Genomic DNA, 27,597 nt, shown 5'->3' with positions numbered 1-27,597 from the left:
CGTTCCCATCCACTCCACCAGAAACACGAGAACATCTTTTCATCCGCAAAACCGACATTTCTCCATCTAGATAGAACTACCTCGACAACCATCTGTGGGAAACTCAATCGTGCCGGGCCGTGTATGTGTGAAGGGAAATATCCAGTTGATCGAGCTAGTTTATAGCTGCCAGCGGTAAATCAATGCGGTTCATTTACTGCATCGCGTGCATACGACACTTTGGCAAAGTTGTGCTTGGGAGAAAAACTCGAAGCCCCTGTCACAAACTTGTACTAACGTCCGCGTAATGAGATTTTAAATGGTCACAAACGCTCTCACAAGCTATTAACAGTGCATAAAGCATGCAAACCTAAACCGGACCGCCATTACGGGGGCACAAAATTACCCCTCAGACTGAATGCTCTCCAAATTCCCGAGGAGTCCCAGAAACCAAAGCAAGATGATTGTGTGAATCTAGAAAAAGCGAAGAGCTAGTGGACTGAGGTGCAAACAATAACCGGGCTATTGTGGCAAACAGTAAAAATAATTAGTGAGAAGTTGAAGCAAATGCTTTCAATGATGAGAATGAATAATACGTGTTTTACCAGCAAAATAGGACACCTCATGGGTATCATTCTAGGCCCGCTTAGCCCCTGCCGATTAACGGTTTAAAAAGCGGCTATCAAAGTTAGCATAGGCAATAGGATTACTCACCCCGCACCGCAGGCAAACGGGAAAACTTGAGGGCAAGACTTCGTCAACGTGTTTCTTGAAAGTTTGTTTTTAAATCTGTGACTTTACGAACGCCGGGCGTCTTCGTTTCCACGGGGATATTCGGGTTATTCAAGTGAGACGTGTTGCCTAGTTGCTGACACTTTAGGTTTAAATCCCAAGTAAAAATCAAGAAAAGTGATAGTATGGGGAGGGAAAAAATTATAAATACAGCTTTCAGACGTTACTGCTGACAGTGTGGATGCCCCCAGAACAAGCCTCTCGACTGGAGGTCCATGATTAAGGCGTGGATGGTGACGGATTGCCAGTAAATTGAGCACACATGAGTTATTAAACGCGATTAGAAGAGAGCCATGTTGCTACATCACTTCTCCCCTTGAGCCCGCAGAACCGGACGGAATGCTCGTCGTCAAGCTGCGTGGGTACTTCCGGGTTAATCGACCTGAGCTCTGCAGGGTCATTCGACAAGGGTAGAAATAGGAGTACAAAATAAACGTTTCCTGTGCGCTTCAGATGAGAGAAATTTAATATTTGGGTAAATCTCAAGAACATATCCGGATCATGATTTTTATGATAAATACAAAAAAAGAATTTAGCCCTTGTGTGTCAATTAAAAAAAATTGAAAAAAAAATTTCTTTGTCAAAAACTGTTGTAAAAATATTATTTAATAATATTATTTTCCACTTTTAATTAGTTATTTTTTTTTAACCATCATCAGTCCTGACCATAACTACCAAATATGAATTCCTTTTCAGGATTTTAATCCTTTAAATGCCAGTTTGTTTACATAATACCACTGTTGTGCTTTACACACATTTCTCAATACACACAAACAAAACACACTCTGGCACACAAACAAAACACACTCTGACATCCATACCAACACACCCACACAATTTTAGCTGCATCATTTATTCAATTGGCCTGCAGTGCTCTGTAATACAGCAAACAGAAAACAGGGAAAAGCATTTATTTGCTCCATAGACTAAACATCAGGAAACTGGCGCCATCTGTTGGAATATATATATATATAAGCCAAGGCTCTGAAATGAATGCATGATATCATAGAATTCACTGAGGATGAAATATTGCAGTTTTAAAGGGTAACTAAACCCTAAACCAACTTTTTTTAGTTAATGATCTGTAAGCATGGGGCTTTATTAGTACTGGTCATTGATTCAAGTAATTTTTTTTACATTTATGTATAAAGTGTTTTAATTCTACAATATATGGTGTAAAAACGTCTGAGTGCTGCCCTCTTCAGGTTGAACGGTGGCTACTGCAGTTGAATTTTCCTATTGGCTGTTGCGGTACTTCGTGACGTAAGCGGTGACAGCTGACGTAAGCAGGTTCCAGCTCACCACGCCAGATTCATGTACATGTCGTCTTGCGACCGTGTGAGGAATAATAATAACATAGAGTCTGACAGCAGCTGTCAATTAATCCGTCACTACGAGTCAGGTCCCCCCCCGAGGACATAGCCTCACTATAGGATATATTTTTGTATATATTACTATATTTTCAGGTCTTATTTAGTCTGTGTAGTCTCATGTGGTTCTGTGTTTGTCCTATGTTGTTTTATGTAGCACCATGGTCCTGGAGGAACGTTGTCATGATTTCACTGTGTACTGCACTAACTGTATATGGTTGAACGACAATAAAAACCACTTGAATTGAGATACCTACCTAATTTTAGAAAGAGAACTTTAGGTTACTCATGTAACCCCGGTTCTCTGATAATGGAAGTGATGTATCTCACCACAGTTCCCTCCATGCAGTTGCACAGGGAAGAGATATGCAGAGGATGAAATAGGCACCCACAACAATGGTTTATATAGGGAGGTGGGACTCCCTCATCATTGCTGTGATTGGGATGTCAACTGACAGACTGGGTGTTATTGGTCCTTCCATGATTGGCCACACCTGAGGCATTACCCATAGTAAGATACCTCAATCCTGTTATCAGAGAACCAGGATTATATGCGTAACCTAAAAATGTAAAACATTGACAGAGAAAAGCCAAGGTATATACAAAACACATTAATATTAGTATTGTCATGATACAATAAATCAATAATTTCAGGCAACCAAAGGTGGTTTGATAATTTACTAATGCATATGGGAAGTGCCTTCATACACAACTTATTTGAAACCTCTACAATAATGCCAATATTCTAATATTGGCTATGGTGTTTGAGCCCCACTCATTTTGGCGTGAACTGACCGCTATACAACAGGTGCACACACACCATTTGCTCAGAATTTCTGACTGAGAACAAGGAGCACATTGCCCGTGCCTCAAGAACTCGGAGTCTTGTGGTGCGGCTAGCGTTCACAATGTCTCGTTCCCTTCATCTCAGGGAACCGAGGTTACATACGTAACCAAGACATTCCCTTACGACTTCAGTCCACTTGACAATGTGTTTACTAACACATATGAGGAACAGAATCCCATCACGCCGCACTACATGACATAACTTCCTAAAGAGGAAACATGGCGGCGCAGTCTTATGGGACAACAACCGACATGTGTGTGCCGCAGTGAGTGATCCTCATGATGGCCAGGAGCCATATAGTATGAATTATTCCTTATGAACCCATCCGGGAAGGGATTTTATTTATAATGAAGTGCTTGTGACTCATGGAATTATAACAGCCTGAATGCAGGCAGTTGTGTAAATGATGCAGAGCCCATACTTAAAAAGGGGGCATAAGTATATAGATATCTATCTATCTCTCTCTCTCTCTCTCTCTCTCTCTCTCTCTCTCTCTCTCTCTCTCTATATATATATATATATATATATATATATATATATATATATGGCCAATTAATTACAAGTTACATCTAGGTTGTAAAACCTTTGTGAGGACCATCCTGCTTCAAAACATATGTCTTGTAAGAACACACCATTCGTCCATGCCCATGAGGAGGCCATGCCTCTGGTTGAGTGTGCTTTAACACCATTTGGGCAAGTCTGACCCTGCGATTCGTAAGCCAGAAAGTCTTTGCTTGGAGATGGACATTTCTTTTGTACGTCCTCCATAGCATATAAAGAGCTGATCAGACAGTCTGAACTGGCAAGTACGCTCAACGTATGTATGTAGTGCCCGCAAAAGGCATAACAAATGTAATGACTGTTCCTCATCTGAATTAAATGGAGGAGGGAAGAAGGTGTGAAGGTGAACCACCTGCGCTTTGAAGGGTGTGATCAGGACCTTTGGGACAGTGGCTGATGAAAGACCAGGGCCAAACTCCAGACAAGAATTGTCAACTGATAACGCATGTAGGTCACCGACCCGTTTCACTGAGGCCAGAGTCAGCAGTAGTGCGGTCTTAACGGAAAGCACGCCCAAATCAACAGAGTCCAAAGGCTCGAAGGGGGGCCCTGCGAGAGCTTTTAGGACTAAAGTTAAGTCCCAAGTCGGGATTGTAGCTGGCCGAGGTGGGTTTAATCGTCTTGCTCCTATTAGGACCTTTATGATTAAATCATGCTTGCCTATAGAGGAGCCGGCTTCATGTGCGTGAGACGCAGCTATAGTTGCCACATACACTTTGAGCATTGACGGGGTGAGTCCTGCGTCTAATTGCGTATAATTGCTCTTGAAGAAATATTAGAATTTCATGTATGGGGCAGTTTACTGGGTCCTTACTACGTGAGGGACACCAGTCAGTGAAAACCTTCCATTTTAGTGCATAGAGGCATCTTGTGGACAGGGCTCTGGCTTGTAAAATGGTGTTCATGACTGAACGCGTCAATTCTGCCGTGTGTAGTGGGCCCCGTTCAGTGGCCACACATGCAGGTTCCACAGCTGGGGCTGGGGATGCCAGATTGTGCCGTGTGCCTGAGAGAGGAGATCCCTCCTCAGCGGTATTTCCCATGGTGGGCTGTACAGCATCTCTATCATTTCCGGAAACCATGGCTGGTTGGGCACCGAGATGGATCAGGCATAGTGGAGGAAACACATATTTGCATTTCTCCGGCCATTTGTGTGCCATTGCATCTGTTCTCAATGGGGCTTGGGACTTTGAATACCAAAGGGGACAGTGGGCATTCTCCACTGAGGCAAATAGGTCGATTTCTGCTTTGCTGAATATTTCCCAAATCCTCAACACCATCTGAGGATGAAGTCTCCAATCGCCCAGTATCACCCCTTGGCATGACAGTAGGTCCGCGCCATAATTCAGGCGGCCTGGGACATATGTCGCTCGCTGGGGTAGGAGATGACGCTCGCTCCATAGGAGGAGGTGCCATGTCAATCTCAACAGTGGCGGTGAATGAATTCCACTTTGGCGGTTGTCATGTTGTCTGAGCGAACCAGGACATGAGAGTTCGCTATTTCTGACTGAAAAGCCTTCAAGGCTAGAATTACAGCCGATAGTTCTAGGCGGTTGATATGCTATGCCCTCCTCGGACCTGTCCAGGTGGCGAAAGTCGGGCGCCCATCGCACAGCTCCTCCCAACCTGTGTTGGAAGCATCCGTGGTCACCACTTTCCACCTGATAATTTGCCCCAGCGCCACACTGCGCATGCGCCCTTGTCGCCAAGCATGTTGTGGCACACGGCGCTTCAGCCAGCACTGAAGTGGTCTCACGTGTAAGAGACCTAATGGGATGATGGCCGATGCCGCCGCCATAAATCCCAATGCTTTCTGAAACAGCTTCAGATGAAGTGTTCTCCCCAGTTTGAACTGAGACAGACACTGTAGAATGGCCTGAACACGCTCGCTCGTGAGGTGTGTATGCCCGCTCGTGGGTCGAGGCAGACTCCCAAAAAGGAGATATTTTGGCTGGGTGAGAGCGTGCTCTTCGCCCAGTTTACATTGAGGCCCAAGCTGTTTAGATGCTGAAGCAGTAAGTCTCTATGTAACAGAGCCTCTGATTGTGCAAGTAACAGCCAATCATCGAGGTAGTTCATGATGCGTACACCACTCAGTCTCAGAGGGGCGAGAACCGCATCGATGCACTTCATAAATGTGCGAGGAGCCAGAGACAGTCCGAAGGGCAGGACTTTGAATTGATATGCTGTTCCCTCGAAAGCGAATCTCAAAAACATCATGTGATTTTGTACAATTTGGATATGGAAGTACGCATAATTCAGATCTATCGACGCAAACCAATCGTGTGGGACTCTGTGTGTAATAATTTTGAATGGGTGCTTTATATGTGTGCGATTTAAATGTCTTAAATGTCACCGTCTCTCTTTGGGACAAGAAAATAATGGCTGTAAAACCCTTTTTGGAATTTGGCACAATCTCTATCCCGATTTTTAAGATTAGATTGTGAATTTCGGCTCGTAACAGTGGCGAGACTTCGGACGAATCCGTGGAAGACAGTACGCCGTTGAAACGGGGTGGCCGGCGAGCAAACTGGATCATATATTGGACCTCTCCTCTCCACCAATAGCTGGTGTGTGGTGGCCGTTCTGGCGCACTATGGCTGCCGTCGCATCATCCAGGTGGATGCTGCACACTGGTGGTGGTTGAGGAGATTCCCCCTATACTATGTAAAGCGTTTTGAGTGCCTAGAAAAGCGCTATATAAATATAAGGAATTATTATTATTATTATATAGCCATGTTCGATCGTTTTTTGCACCCATTCTGAAATGCCCGTTAGGGCTTGCCATTCGTCCGCGTAATGGGACAGAGGGCAATTTGGTTTGCTCACCGTATGATATAATGCATCGCTTACCACAGGGAAGCGGTTGTGCATAATGTGTGTGCTTTGAAGAGGAAAAGGGCTCTTTTTTGAGAATGTATGAGTATCTCGTGCATTTGCAATGAGTGCTGCATTGTGTATTACGAGTGCTTGCACGAAATCCACCTAAAGTTCGTCCTGCTCGATCTCACGGCCCCGCCGTGCCCCTTCGTGTGAACCCTCGGGAATCACAGAAGAGGCGGGTGGGAGGGCACGAGAGGCTGAATCGTCCCTCAGAACGAGGGCGATTCGTGAGCGAAGCGACTTGAGACTCATGTCCTCACAGTGAGGACAGTCTGTCTCCATGAGAGCTGACTCTGCGTGGGCGCGGCCCAGACAGAAAACGTAGCTCTCAAACAGCGGGATGTGTCTCTCGCACAAGGAACACTTTTGACGCGAACATGTAAAGACGCGAACACGTAAGTGGCTCTTCTAGATATATAAATATAAATATAAATTTATATTTATATAAAATATAACTTATATTTATAACACACAAGTATTTTGCTTTAAAAGTATACTCTACACCTAACGACACGCTGCAGAGAATCAGAATGCTGAAGTCGGTTCACCAGCGAAGTGTCAAGCAGCGAGGCGGAGTGATGTTCGCCGGAGCACTGCAGGGGAGCGGAGAGTCTTCTTGCTGCCATGAAGATTCCGTCTGCTGACTGGTGTGAATCGCCGGCAAAGGTAGAGGGCTTCGAAACAAGAGGTAATCGCTGTCTTGAAGGAAGAAATTCTGAGGAAATGGCGTGTGTGCACCTGTTTTATAGCAGTCAGTTCGCGCCAAAACAGGTGGGGCTCAAACACCATAGCCAATATTAGAATATTGGCATTATTGTGGAGAAGTTTCAAATAGGTTGTGTATGGAGGCACTCCCCATATGCATTAGTAAACTGTGGCAGCGGGGGCGTGGTCAAGCGCCCGTCCGGGAGAGAAAAGCGGTAAGGGCGCTCACACCTGAGCTAAATGATGACTAACACCTGTGTCTGATTTCAGTAACATGAGGAGAGCGGCATAAAAGTGCAGCAGCGACGGAGCATGGGGTGCCCGACAACCCGTCCAAGATATACTGTGATAAATTTATATGTATATATTTAGTAAAAATAAAAAGCTTACCCCTTAAGCTGACGCCTGTTTCCGTCTCTTCCTTTGGCGGTTGTCACATAAACGCAATGTCAAGTGGACTGAAGTCATAAAGGAACTGCATTGCCGACCAGGTGGAGAAAGAATAACTTTAGAGCTAACATTATCTGTTCGAACGGTTAGAACAATGTTACAATGAAACTGCTTCCCTTACTCTTGATGTGGCGTTTTGAATAATAATAATAAAAAAAATACTTATAAATTTGTGCGCATCAGATACGCCAAGTTTTTTTCAGGGTTAAGGAGCATCCAATTTGTTTCATTAAGGTTATAAACATGAGCGCTCTGAAGAGGTTGTGTTGCTAAGTAGATTTATAAGTTAATTATCAGCAGTAAACCACAAGTTCTAGTTATTGTGAGAAAGGTGCCTCAGGTTTTTCCTGCCAGGATACTCCATATGGTTAGGAATAGGGTGGGGGCGGGGTTAGTGCATCTGCTGCTTTCCAGGAACAAACAGAGGCACCTTTGTAGGCACCCTTTTTTTCTCTCCCTTTCTTAGACATCATTCATAGATTTCATATGACATTAAAATAAAAAATATATATTTTTTCAGTAGTGATGAAGCATACAGTAGATATTTGGCTTTGTAAGGCAGTGTTTTATGTTACTGCTAAATAACAAACACATTTGACCTGTAATATCTTTATTAATATTTTCAGTAATTTCATATGGTAAAAGCTTTGAAGAAGATACCAGTGTGGGAGACATTTATTAAAGTATCGCCATTGAAAGTGATACTTACTAACAGATGTGGACTGGCCATCTGGAGAAATATGCTTAAAAGGGCCACGAAACGTTGCTGCAGTATGCCAAAGGGGGCCGTGTTATGCAGCGATATGCACGTGGGACACATACACATTTAAGTTATGCATAATGCCTTATTTAGCACATTATAACTGTCCCGGGGCAGTGTTACAACTGCTGGTATGGTGACATGGCATGTTGTAACAAAAGCACTCCTTGTCTTCAAACACCAATTGTAGAAAACAGGAACAACGTGTGCAGTTTTTTGTCATTTCGTTTGTTTGTAGTTTGTTTGTAGTCAGATAAAGGTATCTCATGTGCAAATTGGCATGTTTATTCTGCTCTGGATTTGTACCTTTTAGATCCAGTCCTCGCCTGTCAATTAATTCAAGAATGGGCATGCTCATTAGCTATACTAGCTGGGAAAATGTTATTTGTTAGCATAATCTAAGGTAAAGAAGACAATGGGATACCAGTTTTGTACGATTTTACTGCTGAATTGAAATATGTTCCTTGATCGTAATCTTGACCAGCTGTTTTAGAGATTTCGGTCTTTCCCCATTCAAGTATGTAGGTTCTGCACTTGTATGCCGCTTGTTTACCTATAAAAAAAAAAGCTTCCCATGAGCAATCCAAAGATGGCCGCCGAGTGAACTGACTTGCTAAAAAGACATTGACTTTACTTTATGGATAAACAAAGGCTTGGTTAAAGATGAGACAGCATTTTAAAAACAAGCTTAACAAACACTGTACCCTGTATTAAGGAGAGAGGAGAATATGAAAGAAGTATTTTGGTAACACTTTACAACATTTAAGGAATAAATGACGATGGACCATTGAATTATAGAAAATATAATGCACACCCCGAGGTGGTAATTCAGCCTCGTATAATCAGATAAAAGTGGGATTATTTTTTCAATTATTAAATGGGCCGGAGTCAATTATTCTGATTATACCATTATACCAAACAAGACATGGTTCATGGTTTTATATCCATGATTATATTATATATTTATAACAAGACAGTGTGTGTGTCTATCTATCTGTAACCTTCAACCTTCTGACAAGGCTTTGTCAAGCCAACATCAAGTTTTATCTTGACAAACTTGATCAATCTAGTTTATTCTGCAACTGAAAGTGTCCAATAATACAGGGTCACGAAAATAAATCCAATTTCGTCAACCAAATTATTTGAATAATGACTTTTCCTAAGCACCTCGGGGTTAACTCTACATTTGTCTCAAACTTTCTGCTGCACTAGCACTAAATTACCATTTTCCAATCTGACAGCTTGGGAAAGGAGAATTGGTAATGGCATTTAAGAGACATTGAGTGAATATCCCATGAGATAATATTGCTGCTGCTTTGAGATTTGGCTGTAGAAACTGTGCATTCGTTATAGCAGATGTAAAATCTAACAAATCTATCGAATGAACCGGTCTGTTTTACTGATCAGAGCATGACAGATTTCAATATAGCAATGGGAAATCATATACTTCTCAACTTCCCACATGGATTGCATTTATCTTCCAAAACAATAGGTTACTATCGTAACCCCGGTTCTCTGAAACATCGAGTGGAGAGATCCACCTATGGGAAGGGCATCCGCACCTGACCTCTGCAGAAGCATCCAATTGCACCAAGTCTGGCCTGACAGACAGAAGCGCGTGTCCAATGCTCGGTAAGGGACCCGCCCCTTACCAAGTGCATAAAACACTAGTACGCGCTATCTTACCTCAGTGAGCATATTCGCTTCTCGTGCAGCAAGCGGGGCAAGCTTGGTGGATCTCTCCACTCGATGTTTCAGAGAACCGGGTTACGATAGTAACCTATTGTTCTCTTTCATCATCTCGTGTTCGAGATCCACCTATGGGAGATATGGACAGCTCCCCGATTGCCCAATACACTACAATGAGGCCCTGAAAGCCAGAGGACGGTCACCTCGAAGGCGGTGCATGACACGTCACACGGAAACCACCCCACAAAGTGAGGAAGCCACTTTAGCAACAAAGAATAGCATATGGTAACATGCATTACGTGAATAAACCTGACCGCACTATCATGGTGAATATATGGTGCCAGGTGCAGAGTAGAAACATGCTTAGTGACTTTAAAGTGCTGGACTAGGCAGCCCAGACTTAAAGAGGGGTAGAGGGCCTAAGAGCACAAAGCTACAAAGAGCCGACACCCAGGACAGAATGAGCTACCGGGGTTCTGGTAACATCTAGCCGGTAGTATCTGGCAAACGTATGGGGAGAGGCCCAGCTTGCAGCGGCACATATGTCCTGCAAAGAGACTCCCTTAAATAGAGCCCAAGAGGCAGCCATACCTCTAGTGGAGTGAGCTCTGATGCCCTCTGGGGGCTGCACTCCCTTTGATTCATATGCCAAAGATATAGCTTCCACAAGCCAATGAGAAAGGCGTTGCTTGGAAATGGGGTTCCCTGAGTGCGGGGGGCCCCAAGAGATGAAAAGCTGGTCGCCTTTTCTAAACGAGCTGGTCCTGTCTAAGTACGCCCGCAGGGCACGTACAGGACACAAAGCGTTCAACCTCTGATCCTCTGTGGAGGAGAAAGGAGCTGGGTGGAACGCAGAAAGCTCAATCACCTCACACGTGAATGCCGGGAAGCATTTTGGCATAAAGGCCGGGTTGGGCCTGAGAAAAACCTTATCTCCACTGAGAGAGAATTTAGTGCACGAGGGATGAACAGAGAGTGCATGCATATCACTGACCCGCTTGGCAGATGCCAAGGCCAAGAGCAAAGCTGTCTTGAAAGACAAATTCTTAAGGGAAATACTCCCCAGGGGCTCAAACGGCTGTTGAGACCAGCACCATGGAGAGGTCCCATTCAGGAACGACTCTCCTGGGGACTGGAAGAGAGCGGCGTCGCCCTTCATAAACCTACTGAATAAGGGGTGTTGCCCCACCGTAGCGCTGTCGAACCCCACATGACATGCAGCGATAGCCGCTAAATAGACCTTAATAGTGGAAAAGGATCTTCCCTTGTCCATAAGGTCCTGCAAAAAGCATAATATGTCGGTGATTGAGCACTGATATGACGTTACCCGTCGCCCTTCACACCACTCTTCGAACACCCGCCACTTACAGTCGTAAAGAGACCGTGTTGAAGAGGCTCTGGCACACTGAATGGTGGCCACAACACGTGGGGAGCCCCAATGTGTTTAAGTTGGCCCTCTCACGGGCCAGGCCCAGAGGGCCACCCTGTCAGGTGCTGGGTGATAAATTTCCCCGTTAAGCTTGAGACAAAAGGTCTGTGCTGAAGTGGGAGGGGCCATGGCTGGGCATACAGCAGAGGAATAATCTCTGAGAGCCACGGCGCCTTGGGCCACCTGGGAGCTATCAAAATCATGGTCAAGCTCTGTTCCCTCACCCTGGCCAGAGACGGCGTTATGAGGCAAAGGGAGGAAATGCATAGAGCAGCACGTTGGGCCACGGGTGGGCCAGTGCGTCCACGCCGAGGGCGTCCTCGTCCCGTAGCGAGAAGAACATAGGACAATGGGCGTTTTGGCAGGCTGAAGAGATCTACGGTTGGCTGGCGAAACTCCTCCACAGTAGACACACTATCTGAGGATGGAGGCGCCAGTCTCCGTAGAGCGGGTTTCCCCTTGACAAGAGGTCTGCGCCCCTGTTCAGTATGCCCGGGACATGGGTCGCCCGTAACGACAGGAAATGCCGCCTGCTCCATACTAACAGCCTGTGAGCGAGAGCATGCAGCTTGGAGGAGCGCATCCCCCCCTGGCGGTTGATATATGCTACAGCTGTCGTGTTGTCGCAGCGCACCAGCACATGATGCCCCTGCAAGCGGGGCAGAAAGTGATTCAGAGCCTTCCACACAGTGAAGAGCTCTAAATAATTTATATGGGCTGAGTGAAGTGTGCTTGGCCACACACCATTCACTGTTCTGCCCTCTTGCGTGGCTCCCCATCCTGTTAAGGACGCGTCTGTCGTCACTACTTTCCGCAGCATAATCGCCCGAGAGGGGTCCCATGCGCGTAGAACTCTGCGTTCCTCCAGTGGCGCAGCGCTGCTGTGCACGCAGCGTCACTGTGACAGAGCGGCGGAGATCAGCTAAAGGGCTGCGATGAAGAGTTAAAACCCACTTCATGAACGCCCTCATTCTCAGAAGGCCCAAAGGCAGGACATGTATAGCCGCAGCCATAAGACCCTGTAGCCTGAGACATGCGCGAAAATGTATTCTCGCCCCTTCTTTGAATTGTGAGAGGCAATTCATTAAGGAGAGAACAGCTCTTGTGAGAGACGCAGCGCATTGTAACCGAATTCAGCTCCAAACCCAGAAAAGTAACTCTCTGCTGCGGGAGTGAAATTGCTCTTGCTCACGTTCACTCTGAAGCCGAGGCTGTGATGTGAGCGAGCACACGGGCAGTGTTTTGCATGACGCTCTCTCTCGAATCGGCTATAATCAGCCAATCGTCTATGTAAGTCAGGATTTTGAGCCCCGCTATTCTCAGCGGGGCTAACCCTGCTTCCGCACACGTACAAAACACTCTTGGACTGAGTGCTAGGCCAAATGGAAGTACTGTGAATTCGTAACATATGCCTTGGAAGGCGAAACGAAGAAACTTCCTGTGTGGCGGGTAAGCGTTGATGTGAAAAACGCATCTTTCAGATCGATCGGCGTGAACCAATCGCTCTGTTTTATTGCACGAGAGAGAACGTTGTGGGTTAACATTCTGAAATTGTATTTCCTTAAATGTTTGTTCAACACTCTGAGATCCAGAATAGGACGAAGTGAACCGTCCTTTTTTGGAATCAGGAAATAACGGGAGTAAAAACCCTGTTGACATTGATGCGGAGGTACCACTCGCACCGCCCCCTTCTCGAGAAGAGAAGAGATCTCGTCTTTCAGAATGTGCGCGGAGCTCTCTTCTGTGTGAGAAAAGATAACTCCGCTGAAACGTGGCGTCCGCTGAAACTGAAGTCTGTAGCCCTTCGTAATGGTGCGAATCACCCATTCTGGGGCAGACACAGACTGCCAGGCTGTCACGTGTGACGTGAGAGAGCCCACACTCACCGGCGAGTTGCCTAGGGCAGGCAATACAACCGGATCGTTCATTTGTGATACAATGGCGCCATCTAGTGGACAACTTAGGGGCGACATGTAGAATTTCAGGGAACAACAGCACTTGGCCAGAGCTTTCGCTCTCAGTGTTTGATATTTTTGTTGTTCTTGTTTTTTTGTTGTTTTTATTTTTGAAACACACACAGGGAATTGAACCTTTATTGAATGTGTGTGAAGTGGTTTGTGCAAACTGTGAAGAGACTGTGGTTGAGCACTTTTCAACAGTGGAGGGGCACACCTGGACAGTGAATTTCCCCCCAGTTCTGGAACTGGAAGCTGGGAGGGGAATGTTTTTATGGACCACACCTGAACTTGTGACATGTCCATATTGAACTGGGGTTGGGCACCCGAACGAGGGAAAAGGGGCCCTCGAGCTGAGAACTTCCTCCTTTTGGGTAAAGGGGGGAAAAAACTCAAACTTGTGTCCACTGGGCTGGTCGCCTGAAAACCTGGACCGAGAAGCCCCTGGAGCTGAGCATCAGGTAGGCCTCTTCCTCTTCCCGTCCGACGGGGTAGAGTGGGTGGGCTTTTTCGCTGCAGCCGCCGCGAAGGATGCCTTACCCCAGGGCTTAGGAGGATGGTTGGGCTGCTGGCTAGGCTGCTGGCTGGGTGGCCTGCTGCGAGCCTTAGGCCTGGCTGTATTACGGTACGGCCGTCCTGTGGCTGGGGCCTGAGGGGGCCGTCGTGGGGGCTGGTGTGGAGTGGCCTTTCTAGGCAGGCACAGTTTAAGCGCCTCATCCTCCTTCTTCTTATCATCGCACCGCTGTTGCATAAGTGCAACAGCAGGGCCAAAAGAGCCTGGCCTGGTTCCACTGGGGCTCCTGCTATGCGTCTTTTCTCGCTGTCGGGCAGACCAGAGAGATTGAGCCAGAGGGCCCGTTCCCCACAACACATAGGGCCATGGAGCGTCCGCCCGGCTTGGACGGCCTGGCGGGCGTTACTGAAGGACCAGGTCATTCACGGTAGCGATCTCCTTCCACAGCGTCGGCGATGGCACGCCTTTCTCCAAATGAGTGCTCATGTCCTCCAACAGCTCGGCCTGGTAGGCCGAGAGGAGGAGGAAACATTTAGAGCCCGTACCGCGAGAGCCGAGGCCTTGTACGAGGCCTGGAAGACAGATGCTGAGAAGCGGTCCATCTTATTAGGGAGAACTGGCTTAGGAGGGGCCAGTAACCCTCCCTGCGAGGGGTTAAGGTGTCTGGCGATCGAGGGCTCGATGGTGGGAGGGTCGCCCATGCCACACGCTGCCATATCCTTAACCTCCAGACCCGCTAAGCCGTGCTTAAGATCTAGCGGGTCCTTCCAATAGAGTCGCATGTGCTTAGCGCACGCAGGGAGCACAGGCATGAGCTGCTTCCTAGGACCGGAAGGGGGACCTAGGAGTTTGCCGTCATACACATCCCTCTCTTGGTCGGCGGCGTTCTGGAGGGCCGGCCATTCCATGCCGAGACGAGCGGCCGCTCGCTCACACACCTCGAGAAGGACCGCGTGCGGCAGTGTAGTCGAGCCGCTAACCGGGGGAGCTTGGGCGGAAGGGGTGGTTAATTCCTCGTCCGAGCCCTCAAGTATAGCGGGGTCCTCGTCCTCGCCTGAGCCGGGCGGCTCGTCGTCGAACGAGGAAATACCGGGAAGGATTTCCTCGAGTAGGCCCTCGTTAGACTGGTCAGCCCAACTGAGAGCAGGCATGCTCTGGGAAGTCCCCGGAGCTGTAACGCTTTCACCTACTCCAGCGTCCGAATCGTAATGATCGTCCGTGCCTTGAGAGGATGCAACCTTGAGTCTTCGTCGAAGAAGCTTCCTAGGCAGGGCGAGGCAATGGGTGCAGTTCTCAGGAAGTGAAAGCGCTTCCTGCGCGTGTCTTAGTCCCATGCACACCACGCAGAAGGGATGGGCATCCCTCGCGGCAATGAGTGAACCGCAGGCGGCAGGGCATGCACGCGACTGCACGTCCGGTGGGTTACCGGAGAGCTTGTGATCCATTGGAGAGGTGAAAGTTGATAAACAGGCGGGCAGCCTGAGCAAATCCAGGTAGCGAGCGTGGGTGGCTTGCAACCCGAAATAATCGCAACTAAACGCAACCGTCTGACAATCACGCCTGGCGGAGGCTGATCAAATGGATATTTCCTCCTGTTGACTGTGGTGAAGTCAGCGAAAACCGTAGAGCTGCGAAGCAAAGAGGTCGCGAGAAGCGAATAACAACTGAGGTAAGATAGCGCGTACTAGTGTTTTATGCACTTGGTAAGGGGCGGGTCCCTTACCGAGCATTGGACACGCGCTTCTGTCTGTCAGGCCAGACTTGGTGCAATTGGATGCTTCTGCAGAGGTCAGGTGCGGATGCCCTTCCCATAGGTGGATCTCGAACACGAGATGATGAAAGAGAACAACCAAATATATATCCTTACAGTAGTTTGACAAACTGTTATACCCTTGTAAATAATAATTTATAAATCTTACCTTTTAGTGCCTTACATTTGTCTGGCTGTATTAAACACACTCACACATGGTTTTTAGAATTATAATTTTTTATTTCTTTTTTTGTAATAAAAACAAAGTGGAAACCAGTATTGTAGTTCTTGTGGATCATAATTAGATACCTGTTTGTAATGACACGACAGAAACATAATAACATTTTGTTGATATTTTCTTTCATACTCCAGTTGTTCAGAGATGTTTCTTAGTCAGGGGAAACATGTTAGGACTTATTGTTCTACTTTGCAGTTATCTAAACTGCATGCCAGCGACAGGTCTGTAAAGAAAAACGTACATGAATCAATCACTGTGTGAATATTCTTTATAATACGCTTGGAAATGTATTGTATTTGTTTCATAAAAGTCAAATGCAACAAGACACGGTTACAACATTATTTCACTGCAATTGAAGGTTTTGAAGTAATTTTTTGTATTCTCCAGCATTCAGATCTACATAAAATGATTTTGGACTTATAACAAGGTCTCCAAATGTGCTTTTGACTATGAATTTATCAGACATTCTGGGAAATGAATTGATGACCAAAACTGAAATGGACTCATTCTATACCTGGTTTACTGTTGTCAATCACATAGTTATTTTCAATTATCTTCAAGTACTTTTGAGTCAGGAATTCCTCAGTGGATTTTGTAATCTCTTGAAGGCATTTAGTGGAATCTGAGAAAAGAAGGTTTCTGCCACCTTCTGACTTGAACAAGGGGTAACCATTGGCCTAAAATACAAGCGAGAAATAGATCATTAAAACCTTAGATCAAGTCATTAGATATTCTAGATATAATTATGGTTAAGAACCTAGGACCATATTAGAGAAGCATCGCCTGTTTCTAAAAAATGAATTTAGGGCTAACGCTGTAAAATGACATTTGATCTAAAAACACAAAAGTTACTGATTTAAATACTTTGGACTGTGAACCTACTGTAAATTATAATAATTTTGCCCATTATTTGCTAATGAGCTGCAATAGATAAACCTACCGCAGCTTAATGTGCAGAGACATTAATAAAGGACCAATTAGCTGGTTGATGCTTTCCCTCTAACATCTAATCTGTGATTGATCAGGAAAACCTGCACAGAATAGCAGTGAACTCACTTGAGCATCTTTCAGGAGGGACACCACATCATTACGAACATCTTCCCGCGTCACCACAGCATGAGCTGGCACAAGGGCAAAGTTACATTTTTCGAACTCAGAGATTTTTACTGTTTTATCTGGTGAATCTGGACAGATAAGTTCAAAATCTTCTGACTTCAGATCCTTAGCCCAATCTGGACCATTACCTGAACAGGTATAACAGTGAGAGAGGGAAAGTTAGTTAAACTGGTCCAGAAGAAACATCATATTTTAACTGTGGGACAGAATGAACTTGTCACGAACCCCGCTCCTCTGCCCCATCTCCGCGTCCACGAGCACGCACACATGCACTCCGCGAGCATGCTCGCTTCCCGCTCCCTCGCTCCGCCCCCTTGAGCTCGTACGCTCTTTTTCCTCCCTCGGGCGTCCACGCCTGGTTTTGCTATTACGAGCTCTGGCTCGTAAACTCTCTCCCCCCTCTGACTCACATGCTGGCTTCTCACGCGCTTCCTATCCCCACACATTAGTTACACCTGTCATTCGTTTCACCTGCACTCGTCTCGTCACCTTCATTGTTCACACCTGCACCTTCCCCTATAAATACCCAGCACTTCCGTTTCACGGGTGTTGGTTATTGTATGTTTAGTTTCCGTAGTTTTGCCCCTGCTAGTCCCGTCTAGTTTTGCCCCTGCTAGTCCCGTCTAGTTTTGCCCCTACTCGTCACCTCTTAGCTTGCCAACTCGTCCCCCTGTCTTCGTTCCCACTTGTTATTGTTATTCAGATTACCCCGGCTTTTGACCCTACGCTTCCCTCGACGATTCTCTCTGGATTAACCCTGTTTGGTACTGTTGCCTGCTTTTATTTTAATAAAGCAGTTTTTCATCATTGTGACTGTCTCTACTTGTGTGTGTGTGTGTCGGGTTACAGAATAACCAACCTCACCGTTGACAGTCACAATGCGTCGCGCTGAGGATTCGCGCGGCTCACTAGAGCGGAGGAACACGTCACATTCAGCGCGAGGAGCTACGGTGTGGAAGCATGAACGCACGCTCACAGCCCAGGGCCAGCAGGTACGTGCGATTTTTGATTTTTGTCACCCTGCGTCACCTGTGTCTGCCCCTGAGCCCGTTTATGCTTCCCATGCATATTTGAGCGCCGTGAACTCTCCACCCCCGGAGAGGTTTTTTGGCTCTTCCGGCGCTGACCAAGGGGTTTTTATGCGAGGCAGCGGTTGTGTAACTCATAACCCCGCCCTCGACATTAAGGAGCCAGCGGCCCGACTCTTGGGGTTGCGTCAGGGGAGTCAACCCTTGGAGGTTTATGTGGTTGATTTTTGTGCCCTGGCCAACCAGGTGAATTTTGATGAGGTGGCTCTGAAAGACATTTTTCAATGTGGACTGAATGAGCCAACCTCATCATTAATGCCTGGTGGTCGCTGCTCCCTCAACCTGGCTCAGTTTATTGACCTCGCCCTACTGTACGCTGGTTCCTCGTTCACTGTGGGGGAGGCAGACACTGAACCAGCGCTCCACACCAAGGCCCCCGTCTTGAAGCCTTACACGGCCCCCGTCTTGAAGCCTTACACGGCCCCCGTCTTGAAGCCTGACACGGCCCCAATCCCGAAGCCTGACACGGCCCCAATCCCGAGGCCTGTCACGGCCCCAGCCTCGAAGCCCGCCACGGCCAACGAGCCAGCGCCCATGCCCGCCACGGCCAACGAGCCAGCGCCCGTAGCCTCGACCACCCCAGAGCCAGCGCCTGTAGCCTCGACCGTCCCCATGGCCACATCCCCTGTTGGCCGAAGACGTCAGAGAAGGAAGAGGGCCCCTTCTCCCCAGTCTCGTCTTGTGCTCAAGACCGCAGAGGTTCCCCCAGAGTCTTCCACGGCTCTGCCGGGTTCTGCTCCGCCCCCAGAGTCTTCCACGGCTCTGCCGGGTTCTGCTCCGCCCCCAGAGTCTTCCACGGCTCTGCCGGGTTCTGCTCCGCCCCCAGAGTCTTCCACGGCTCTGCCGACCTCTGCTCCGCCCCCAGAGTCTTCCACGGCTCTGCCGACCTCTGCTCCGCCCTCAGAGTCTACCACGGCTCTGTCAGCCTCTGCTCGCCCCTCAGAGCCCTCCCGGGCTCCGCCTCTCGAGCCTCCCAGGGCTCCTCCTCTCGAGCCTCCCAGGGCTCCTCCTCTCGAGCCTCCTAGGGCTCCTCCTCTCGAGCCTCCCAGGGCTCCTCCTCACGAGCCTCCCAGAGCTCTACCCCTCAAGTCCCTCAGGGCTCCCCCTCCTTCCAAGCCTCTCACGGCTTCTCCTCTCGAGTCTCTCAGGGCTCCATCCCTCGAGTCTTTCACGGCTCCACCCCTCAAGCCTGTCACGGCTTCGCCTCTCGAGTCTCTCAGGGCTCCATCCCTCGAGTCTTTCATGGCTCCACCCCTCAAGCCTCTCACGGCTTCACCTCTCGAGTCTTTCAGGGCTCCATCCCTCGAGTCTTTCATGGCTCCACCCCTCAAGCCTCTTACGGCTTCGCCCCTCGAGTCTCTCAGGGCTCCTCCCCCTCAAGCCTCTCAGGGCTCCCCCTCTCGAGTCTTTCAGGGCTCCTCCTCCTCCTCCTCTCAAGCCTCTCAGGGCTTCGTCTCTCGAGTCTTTCAAGGCTCCCCCCCTCAAGCCTCTCGAGCCTCCCAGGGCTCGGCCACTAGAGGCTCCTATGGCTCTGCCTCCCGAGCCTCCGACGGCTCCCCCTCCAGAGCCTCCTACGGCTCCACCTCCCGAGCCTCTCATGGCTCTGCTCCCAAAGACTCCAGAGCTTCCTAGGGCTCCGCCTCTCGAGCCTTCCACGGCTCCACCACCCGAGCCTCCTACGGCTCTGCTCCCTAAGACTCCAGAGCCTTCGAGAGATTCGCCTCCCGAGCCTCCTGCGGCTCCGCCTCCCGAGCCTCCTACGGCTCTGCTCCCTAAGACTCCAGAGCCTTCTAGAGATTCGCCTCCCGAGCCTCCTGCGGCTCCGCCTCCCAAGCCTCCTACGGCGCCACCTCCCCCGGCTCTGCCTCCAGAGCCTACCAGGGCTTCACTCCTGGAGCCTTCTACGGCGCCACCTCCCACGGCGTCACCTCCCTCGGCTCTGCCTCAAGAGCCTTCCAGGGCTTCACCTCTGGAGCCTCCTACGGCGCCACCTCCATGGGCTCCACCTCCAGAGCCTTCCAGGCCTTCGCCCCTAAAGCCTCCTTCGGCTCCACCTCCAGAGCCTTCCAGGCCTTCGCCCCTAAAGCCTCCTTCGGCTCCACCTCCAGAGCCTTCCAGGCCTTCGCCCCTAAAGCCTCCGTCGGCTCCACCTCCGGAGCCTTCCAGGACCCCACCTCCAGAGCCAACTACGGTGCCGCCTCTGACGACTCCGCCTTTCACGGCTCAGCCCGGACTTCCTGACCCTCTACCTGTCCTGTGGCCTCTTCCCTGGCCTCCGGACCCTGTTCCTGTCCGGTGGTCACCTTCCAGACCCCCGGACCCAGTCCCTGTCCTCCAGTCGCCTTCCAGACCTCCTGACCCAGTCTCTGCCCCATGGACTGTTTTATTTCCCTTTTGTACCTTCTATCCCCCTTGGACTGCCCTCATATTGTTTGTGTGTTTTGTGGGTTTTCTATTCCCTCGAGCGCACACGCTCGTCCTGCTCCCTCGAGCTCACACGCTCGTTCTGGCCCCCGCGAGCTCACACGCTCATTCTGGCCCCCGCGAGCTCACACGCTCGTTCTGGCCCCCGCGAGCTCACACGCTCGTTCTGTCCCCTCGCAGCCGAGCGCGGCCGTCAGGAGCCGTCCTATTCAGAGGGGGGAGTACTGTCACGAACCCCGCTCCTCTGCCCCATCTCCGCGTCCACGAGCACGCACACATGCACTCCGCGAGCATGCTCGCTTCCCGCTCCCTCACTCCGCCCCCTTGAGCTCGTACGCTCTTTTTCCTCCCTCGGGCGTCCACGCCTGGTTTTGCTATTACGAGCTCGTAAACTCTCTCCCCCCTCTGACTCACATGCTGGCTTCTCACGCGCTTCCTATCCCCACACATTAGTTACACCTGTCATTCGTTTCACCTGCACTCGTCTCGTCACCTTCATTGTTCACACCTGCACCTTCCCCTATAAATACCCAGCACTTCCGTTTCACGGGTGTTGGTTATTGTATGTTTAGTTTCCCGTAGTTTTGCCCCTGCTAGTCCCGTCTAGTTTTGCCCCTGCTAGTCCCGTCTAGTTTTGCCCCTACTCGTCACCTCTTAGCTTGCCAACTCGTCCCCCTGTCTTCGTTCCCACTTGTTATTGTTATTCAGATTACCCCGGCTTTTGACCCTACGCTTCCCTCGACGATTCTCTCTGGATTAACCCTGTTTGGTACTGTTGCCTGCTTTTATTTTAATAAAGCAGTTTTTCATCATTGTGACTGTCTCTACTTGTGTGTGTGTGTGTGTCGGGTTACAGAACTCAAATCACACTAACCATCTGTGTTATCCGCAACAATAGTGTGCTTGATAAAAGCTACATCACCCGCATTTTCCGCAAGACACCTACGTGAGATTAACAAAAACAAAAGTAAAGACAATCAGCAGCAAACGATCATAAAGTGCATTATATTATGGAGTGGAGTCAGCGTACAAATTCAAAGAGGACATTTCCATTGTGTGTGACTAACTGCTGTCCAGTACCTGAAAGCCCCATCATAGCCATAATACAACTCTCTAGAAGAGGCTTCGCACTTGTAATCATTTCCAATTGCCTTTCCATTGCCCTTACACAGCTCACACAAGTTTGAAGAAGGATCATCACCAGGAGCACAGCCCTTGCTGAAGAACTGGTCTGAGAAATTAAGATAAAACTTGTTGTTTATAAGAGAAGGAACAAAGGAACAGTGCATGACAATTCTTGCAATGTGAATTTCTTAATTGTAAAAGTGATAGTCCAGATCTATATCAAACTAAAGATGGACCGCACATTTCCTCCTGTGATGATGGTTGAATACCAAATCAAGGCACATATCATATTATCTTTGTTTCCTCTGTGTTTAGAAAAGAAAAGTTGTGCCATCTCAAAACAGGAGGATTTAGACCAGTGGTTCTTAAACAGCAGGTCTCGGCAAACTTAAAATGGGGCCTCAAGAGAAGTTAATAATAATAATAAGTTTTATTAAAATAATCTAACTTAAAATGCTCCAAAAGATGTATAACTTGTAAACATATTTCTTATTTTATTTCAACAACTCCCTTCTATGACCATTTTTTGGTGAAGAACATTTCTTAAAACTTCTGGAATCACATAATTAAAAATGTAAAATATTAAGGTGCTTTGGCTGTACTGGAGTTGCACTGACTGTCCCCTACTGCCACAAATTCACAGAAACATCAAGGTTGTGCATCAAGCTTGAATTGCTCTGATGGTAGGCACATTATTTTTATGCAATTTATGTCCGTGTCAGGGACATGATTAATTATATTAACACATTATTTCCATATAATTAAATGACAGTAAATTAGCAAGTTAAATCGATAGCCCTACTATGAACATGTTTTAATGAAATATGAATTTAATGAATTAACCAGCTGTGATTGCAAACTCACTTCTGTGCACAGAATACTCACAGAGGTCACAAATTTGTGTTTTTATGCAGATAATTGCTGTTGGTATTTTCCAACCAGCATTAAGGTTCAGGCCAGTATGGCAGGACTTCTTCCCTTTCAGGTTCTTCCAGGTCACACCTGAACCCTTACGCACCACAGCCACAACATAAAAGGATGAAGCACCTGTGCACACAGAATGAAAGTTTTGGACTGGATAGGCGTATACACTTGAAGGGCTTAGCAGATTAATAGTTATAGGCAGAAAATTCATCAAAAGATGCAGAACAGTGCTTCACAAGCACTTACACTAGTGAGAAAAATAATACTTACTTCCTTCTGTTTTCAGAAGACAATTTTCTGAAAGGGAGTGGATACAGTTTTAAGTTTCACAGTCAAACACACATTCTGACTTTAAATATGCATATAAAAAAGACAATGGTCAATCTGAGGTGGTAGACAGGGAAGGATCATGATGTCAGCATATCCCAAGCAGGCTTATACATCAGTGCCCACACTGAAAGCAATAAGCTCACGATCCCTCTACGCCCATGGGCATGTCAATAAAATAATTTGTTTGTCAATTTTTTTTTAAATGTCCGCCCTATTATTGGCAAAAAAATAATAATTATTTTTTAAATATTTAACAGTTCTAATAAATAAACACCGTTTCTGTAGCTCATCAACCCCTGGTGGTCTGTCAATTTTCCAGAATGCCTGTGCATTAATCTGTCTGTGGTGGTGGCATTTAAATGAGATTAAGCATTGAATGAGTGTGTGTTCTGTTTATTCTTACCCGCATTATACTGCTCAGCCATGACTGCAACAAGACCACACTTTTTAGCAATATACACTTGCCCACCATCAGCTGCAAAAGCATCTGCTTCCCCTTTCTTAAAAAGACAAGGTTCAAATCAAAGAGAATATGAATCTAAAGGGGGTCAGCACATCCACCTGCAATCACTGCCCTTCCATGTGATCCAACAATACCTTGACCATCTTGATGCACTCATCCACAGATTGTGCACGTCGACACTCCAAACGATCGATTCCTAAACTGTCACACTTCTGCTGCTCGAGGTGTCCTACAGCACACCATTGAATAGTACGAGGTACGGGTGGAGGTTTCTTTGGCCCTTCTAAGGAGAAAATATCAACCATCAGACGAAGTCTATCTACACACACTCTTCATGTTTTTCAAGTAAATATACTGAACTGCATAATGGCAGTGTTATTATATTTAACAATTCTAAAAGGAAAGTTAATGAAAACATTGAGGGAATAGTTCTCCCAAAAATTAATATTCTCTCATCATTTACTCACCATCATGCCATCCCAGATGAGTGTGACTTTCTTTCTTTTACAGAACACAAAGATTTTAAGAAGAGTATCTCGGCTCTGTAGGTCCATACAATGTAACTGAATGGTGACCAGAACTCCAGTGGTTAAATCCATGTCTTCAGAAGCAATATATGATAGGTGTGGTTGACACAGATCTTTTCTATAAATCTCCACCTTTGACCAGCGGAAATGTAAATTGACAATAAGAAGAATGTGGAAGTGAAAAAAAAAACAAATATTGATCTTAAATATTGATCAGTTTTTAGAGACAACTATCATATAGCATTTGAAGACATAGATTTAACCACTGGAGTCTTATAAATTACTTTTATGCAGCATTTATGTGCTTTTTGGAGCTTCAAAGTTTTGGTCACCATTCACTTGCATTGGATGGACCTACAGAGCTGAAATGTTCTTCTAAAAATATTTGTTTGTGTTCTGCAAAAGAAAGAAAGTGATACATATCTGGGGTTGCATGAGGGTGAGTAAATGATGAGAGATGTTTCATGTTTGAGTGAACGATCCCATTTAACATTAAAACAAAACTTTGAATCTAAAGTAAAATACATTTTCATGACTGAAACTAAATATCCCTAAATGAATTTAAGATTTTGATATGAGCATTTTATAAAATTCAAACCTTTAATTTAATGCCATTAAATACATTTACATGTTAGCAGTTAATGCATTTACTTTATATACCCTGAAATACTAAAACTAGATATACTGAAAAACATAAAACTAACAGTTGTAGAGTAAAAGAGACATTGAAATTAAAATAAAAAAAATTAATTGTAAAATTTAATAAGCATACATAGTGGAGAAAACATTTTATGGATCATATTGAGTCATTTATGTACAGTTGCCACAAAAAGTCTTTAGACACTGACTGAGGGCACACTTAAAATGCGATTTAATGTGGTGACATTCAAATACTTATGGGGCCTACTGTTTACATTATAAATTTGTTTTTAGCGCAAGTGTGGGTCAATAGTATGTCACCTTTAAGGGCATGCATGTCCTCGTAATACTCTTCTCCCAGGTAGAGGAAGGAGTCTGTGCTCTTAGGCAAGATGTATAGGCCAGATGCAGAGTCGGAGAATATCAGGTCTTTTCCCCCAAACGCCTCCGATGAGAAAAGATCTGAAGCCTGTTTAGAACAAAAGTTGAGCATTCAAAATTTTGTTGAATGTTGGATGGAATTATGGGGTCAAATATCAGCAACAAGAATCTGTTTACATTTTGATTCCTTTCATTACACCAATATTGTTAACAGCTGAAGTGATAGGGCCTTTATTGAGAAATAATATAGTAAAATGCAATTTAAAGTTGAAGTCAGTATCATCCATTGAAATGTCATACCGGAATTTTAGAAAGAATTTTGTAAATGTTTTCTGAATCAGCATCACTGCGGCTTATGACAGCAACAGCGGGTTCTTTGCCGAGGTGGCAGCTCTTGTAATCATCCACACTTTTTCTGCTGCCATCCATGCACAACAGCTCATAGTTCGGTCTCTCACCCACTTAAGAGTTCAGATAAGAGAAGAGGTTTTACATGAAAGGCTTGGAAATCAGAACTTTTTGCCACCAATCAAAATGTCATTACATTTAACAATTCTTTGTGGCATAATCAATAACATTGATATCAGTAAATTGGTGCTATTTGGCAGGAGATATTACTCACCTGGGATTACATTGTGACAAAGGAAGGCAACATTTCCTCCATCGTTCTTCAAGCACCTAGAGAGGATCCATGAGTTTAAAACATTGTTAGAGTCAAATATATTAAGATACATTTATGTATGAATGCTGAGTAGATATTTCTTAATTTATGTTAAAGAGGTCAGGACATGAATCATATTAAATATAAGAGGTCATTGCACTACAACAACATACTGTATGTTTCAGAATTCAAAACTTCCTCCTCACTACAAAAAGAGCATTTGTTGAAACCAAGCTGCCAAAATGACGCATTCTCTACTTCCTCCATACAGTGATGTCACACTGTGGTAGATATTTGCATCTGACCGCCTCCACATACACAAATCAACGCCTACTTTACCTGATCACTTACGAAGCTCCGCCCAGTAATAGTGAGATGGCAAGGAGAGAGCAGGCCAATCAAGAGCAGAGAGACAATCATAACAGTGTTTTGTGTACAGTGTTTACTGTAAAGTCTTAAAGGAGAAGCAGCACCAAAACCAAGTGTTTCTGACAGAGGGGCAAAATGAGGGTGTAAAATTATTGTGTTTTACAAATATTTGACGATGCAAAAAACTTTACTAATATTAATAATGAACTTCAAGGAACATATTGAAATAATAAAAATGGCATGTCATGACCCCTTTAAAATAGTTGATTTGATTTGTATGAGTAACAGATTGCATGTTGCTCCAGTTATTTTGGAAAATACTTTTATTTTGATGTGGGCTTCTGGTTTTGGTATGACAGGCTGAGCTCAGAATGGTGTACTACCCATACTACTCTTACTTCTGACATGGCTGTATATGCACCATAAATATCTCCCCTGGTTTTAAGCCCCAAAGCACCCACACACAAATATTAGAATATTGTTGATTGTATAAAAATGTGAAAGTGAACGTCTGTGGATCATACCGGAAGGCTCCATCATCGCCATGGTAGTCTTCATTGGATGAGCAGGAGCAGTCACCCTTGCAAGCTTGGCACAGATTTGGATATTTGTTTTTTGATATTCCAGGAACACAGGCAGCTGAGAAGAACTTTGACACAGCTGTAAAACAGAAATGTGTAATTTACAGTGTTGTTACAAGTTACTCAAAAATAATCTACTAAAAATGACTAATTATCTAAAATGGCAAATTACTTCATTGAAAAAGTAATCACATTACTAATTATTTTTCTTTTAAGACACTTTTTCACTCCAAATTTTAAATAATGTCTCTATTAATACTAAGTCATACACTCTGTCAAAATGTCCACTCTTCACATGTGTAATGATTACCCTGTCTTGTCTTCGTGCTTTTATTTTGAAGTTCAGTTTAGTCCTTGTTTCACTTGTGTTCATTTGTGTTCCCTTATTTAACTCCTTAGTCCACCCTGTCTTGTTTCACGTTGCCCTCTTGTTTTCCATTCTCTCTCTTTTAGTTGTCACTTTAGTCCTGTATTTGACTCCACAACCCTTGTTAGCGTTCGCGTTCACTGTCCATTGTTCACACCTGCCCTTGTTAATTTGCGTTAATCACCTTGTTATCTTGTTTGAGTTCAGTTCTTTCATTGGCCACCTTCCCCATGTCTGTGTATTTATACCCCGTGTCTTTGTTCAGTGTTTGTCGATCGTTGTTGATGTTTACGTGGTGTGATATCCTGCCTTCAATGCCCTCGTTGTTTGTTTCGCCTTTAGTTCTTTCTTTAATGTTTCATTTCCCCATCGTGGGTCTTTGCTTTGTGTTTTGCCCTGCCAGTTTCATTCAATAAAGCATACGCTGCATTTGGATCCCATTTCCTCGTCTGCCTCATTTCATCAATCATTACAGAACGATCGACCAACACAATGGATCCAGCAGTTTTCCGGGCGAATTACGAACTACTCTGCCTAAAGCAAGGGGATCGTCCGATAGAAGACCACATCCACGACTTTCTCGTCCTGGCAAACGTCTCAGACTTCCCTGATTCCTCCCTTGTGGTCTTCTTCCGAGGCAACCTGCGACGAGCTAAAGGAGCAGTTGCCACCGCCAACGC

The 27,597-nt window shown here is 46.2% G+C and overlaps 2 protein-coding genes across 4 annotated transcripts in view; both read right to left on the bottom strand.

Annotated features, from left to right (window-relative positions):
- eif4g1a (eukaryotic translation initiation factor 4 gamma, 1a) overlaps window positions 1–1,110 on the bottom strand; it is a 53,661-nt gene extending 52,551 nt beyond the window's left edge. For all 3 annotated transcript variants that reach the window (XM_052128987.1, XM_052128989.1, XM_052128988.1), the window contains exon 1: window positions 694–1,110. The gene's annotated coding sequence lies outside the window, so the exon portion shown is untranslated. The remainder of the gene's footprint in view (window positions 1–693) is intronic.
- A 14,868-nt stretch (window positions 1,111–15,978) lies between these two features.
- Window positions 15,979–27,597, bottom strand: part of tfa (transferrin-a) — a 31,514-nt gene continuing 19,895 nt past the window's right edge. Inside the window, exons 19-31 of the mRNA XM_052129374.1 lie at window positions 26,494–26,649; window positions 25,562–25,617; window positions 25,240–25,400; window positions 24,880–25,027; window positions 23,527–23,675; window positions 23,333–23,429; window positions 22,870–22,896; window positions 22,561–22,722; window positions 21,631–21,781; window positions 21,425–21,492; window positions 16,979–17,166; window positions 16,437–16,599; window positions 15,979–16,145 (exon numbers count right to left, since the gene is read on the bottom strand). Of these exons, the coding sequence (XP_051985334.1) occupies window positions 16,099–16,145; window positions 16,437–16,599; window positions 16,979–17,166; window positions 21,425–21,492; window positions 21,631–21,781; window positions 22,561–22,722; window positions 22,870–22,896; window positions 23,333–23,429; window positions 23,527–23,675; window positions 24,880–25,027; window positions 25,240–25,400; window positions 25,562–25,617; window positions 26,494–26,649 (1,573 nt within the window). The 3' untranslated portion in view covers window positions 15,979–16,098. The remainder of the gene's footprint in view (window positions 16,146–16,436; window positions 16,600–16,978; window positions 17,167–21,424; window positions 21,493–21,630; window positions 21,782–22,560; window positions 22,723–22,869; window positions 22,897–23,332; window positions 23,430–23,526; window positions 23,676–24,879; window positions 25,028–25,239; window positions 25,401–25,561; window positions 25,618–26,493; window positions 26,650–27,597) is intronic.

Source organism: Xyrauchen texanus, chromosome 6, assembly GCF_025860055.1.
Source record: "Xyrauchen texanus isolate HMW12.3.18 chromosome 6, RBS_HiC_50CHRs, whole genome shotgun sequence".
Taxonomy (NCBI): Eukaryota; Metazoa; Chordata; class Actinopteri; order Cypriniformes; family Catostomidae; genus Xyrauchen; species Xyrauchen texanus.
The sequence above is the reverse complement of the archived record's forward strand: the minus strand, read 5'-3'. Positions and strand labels throughout refer to the sequence as shown.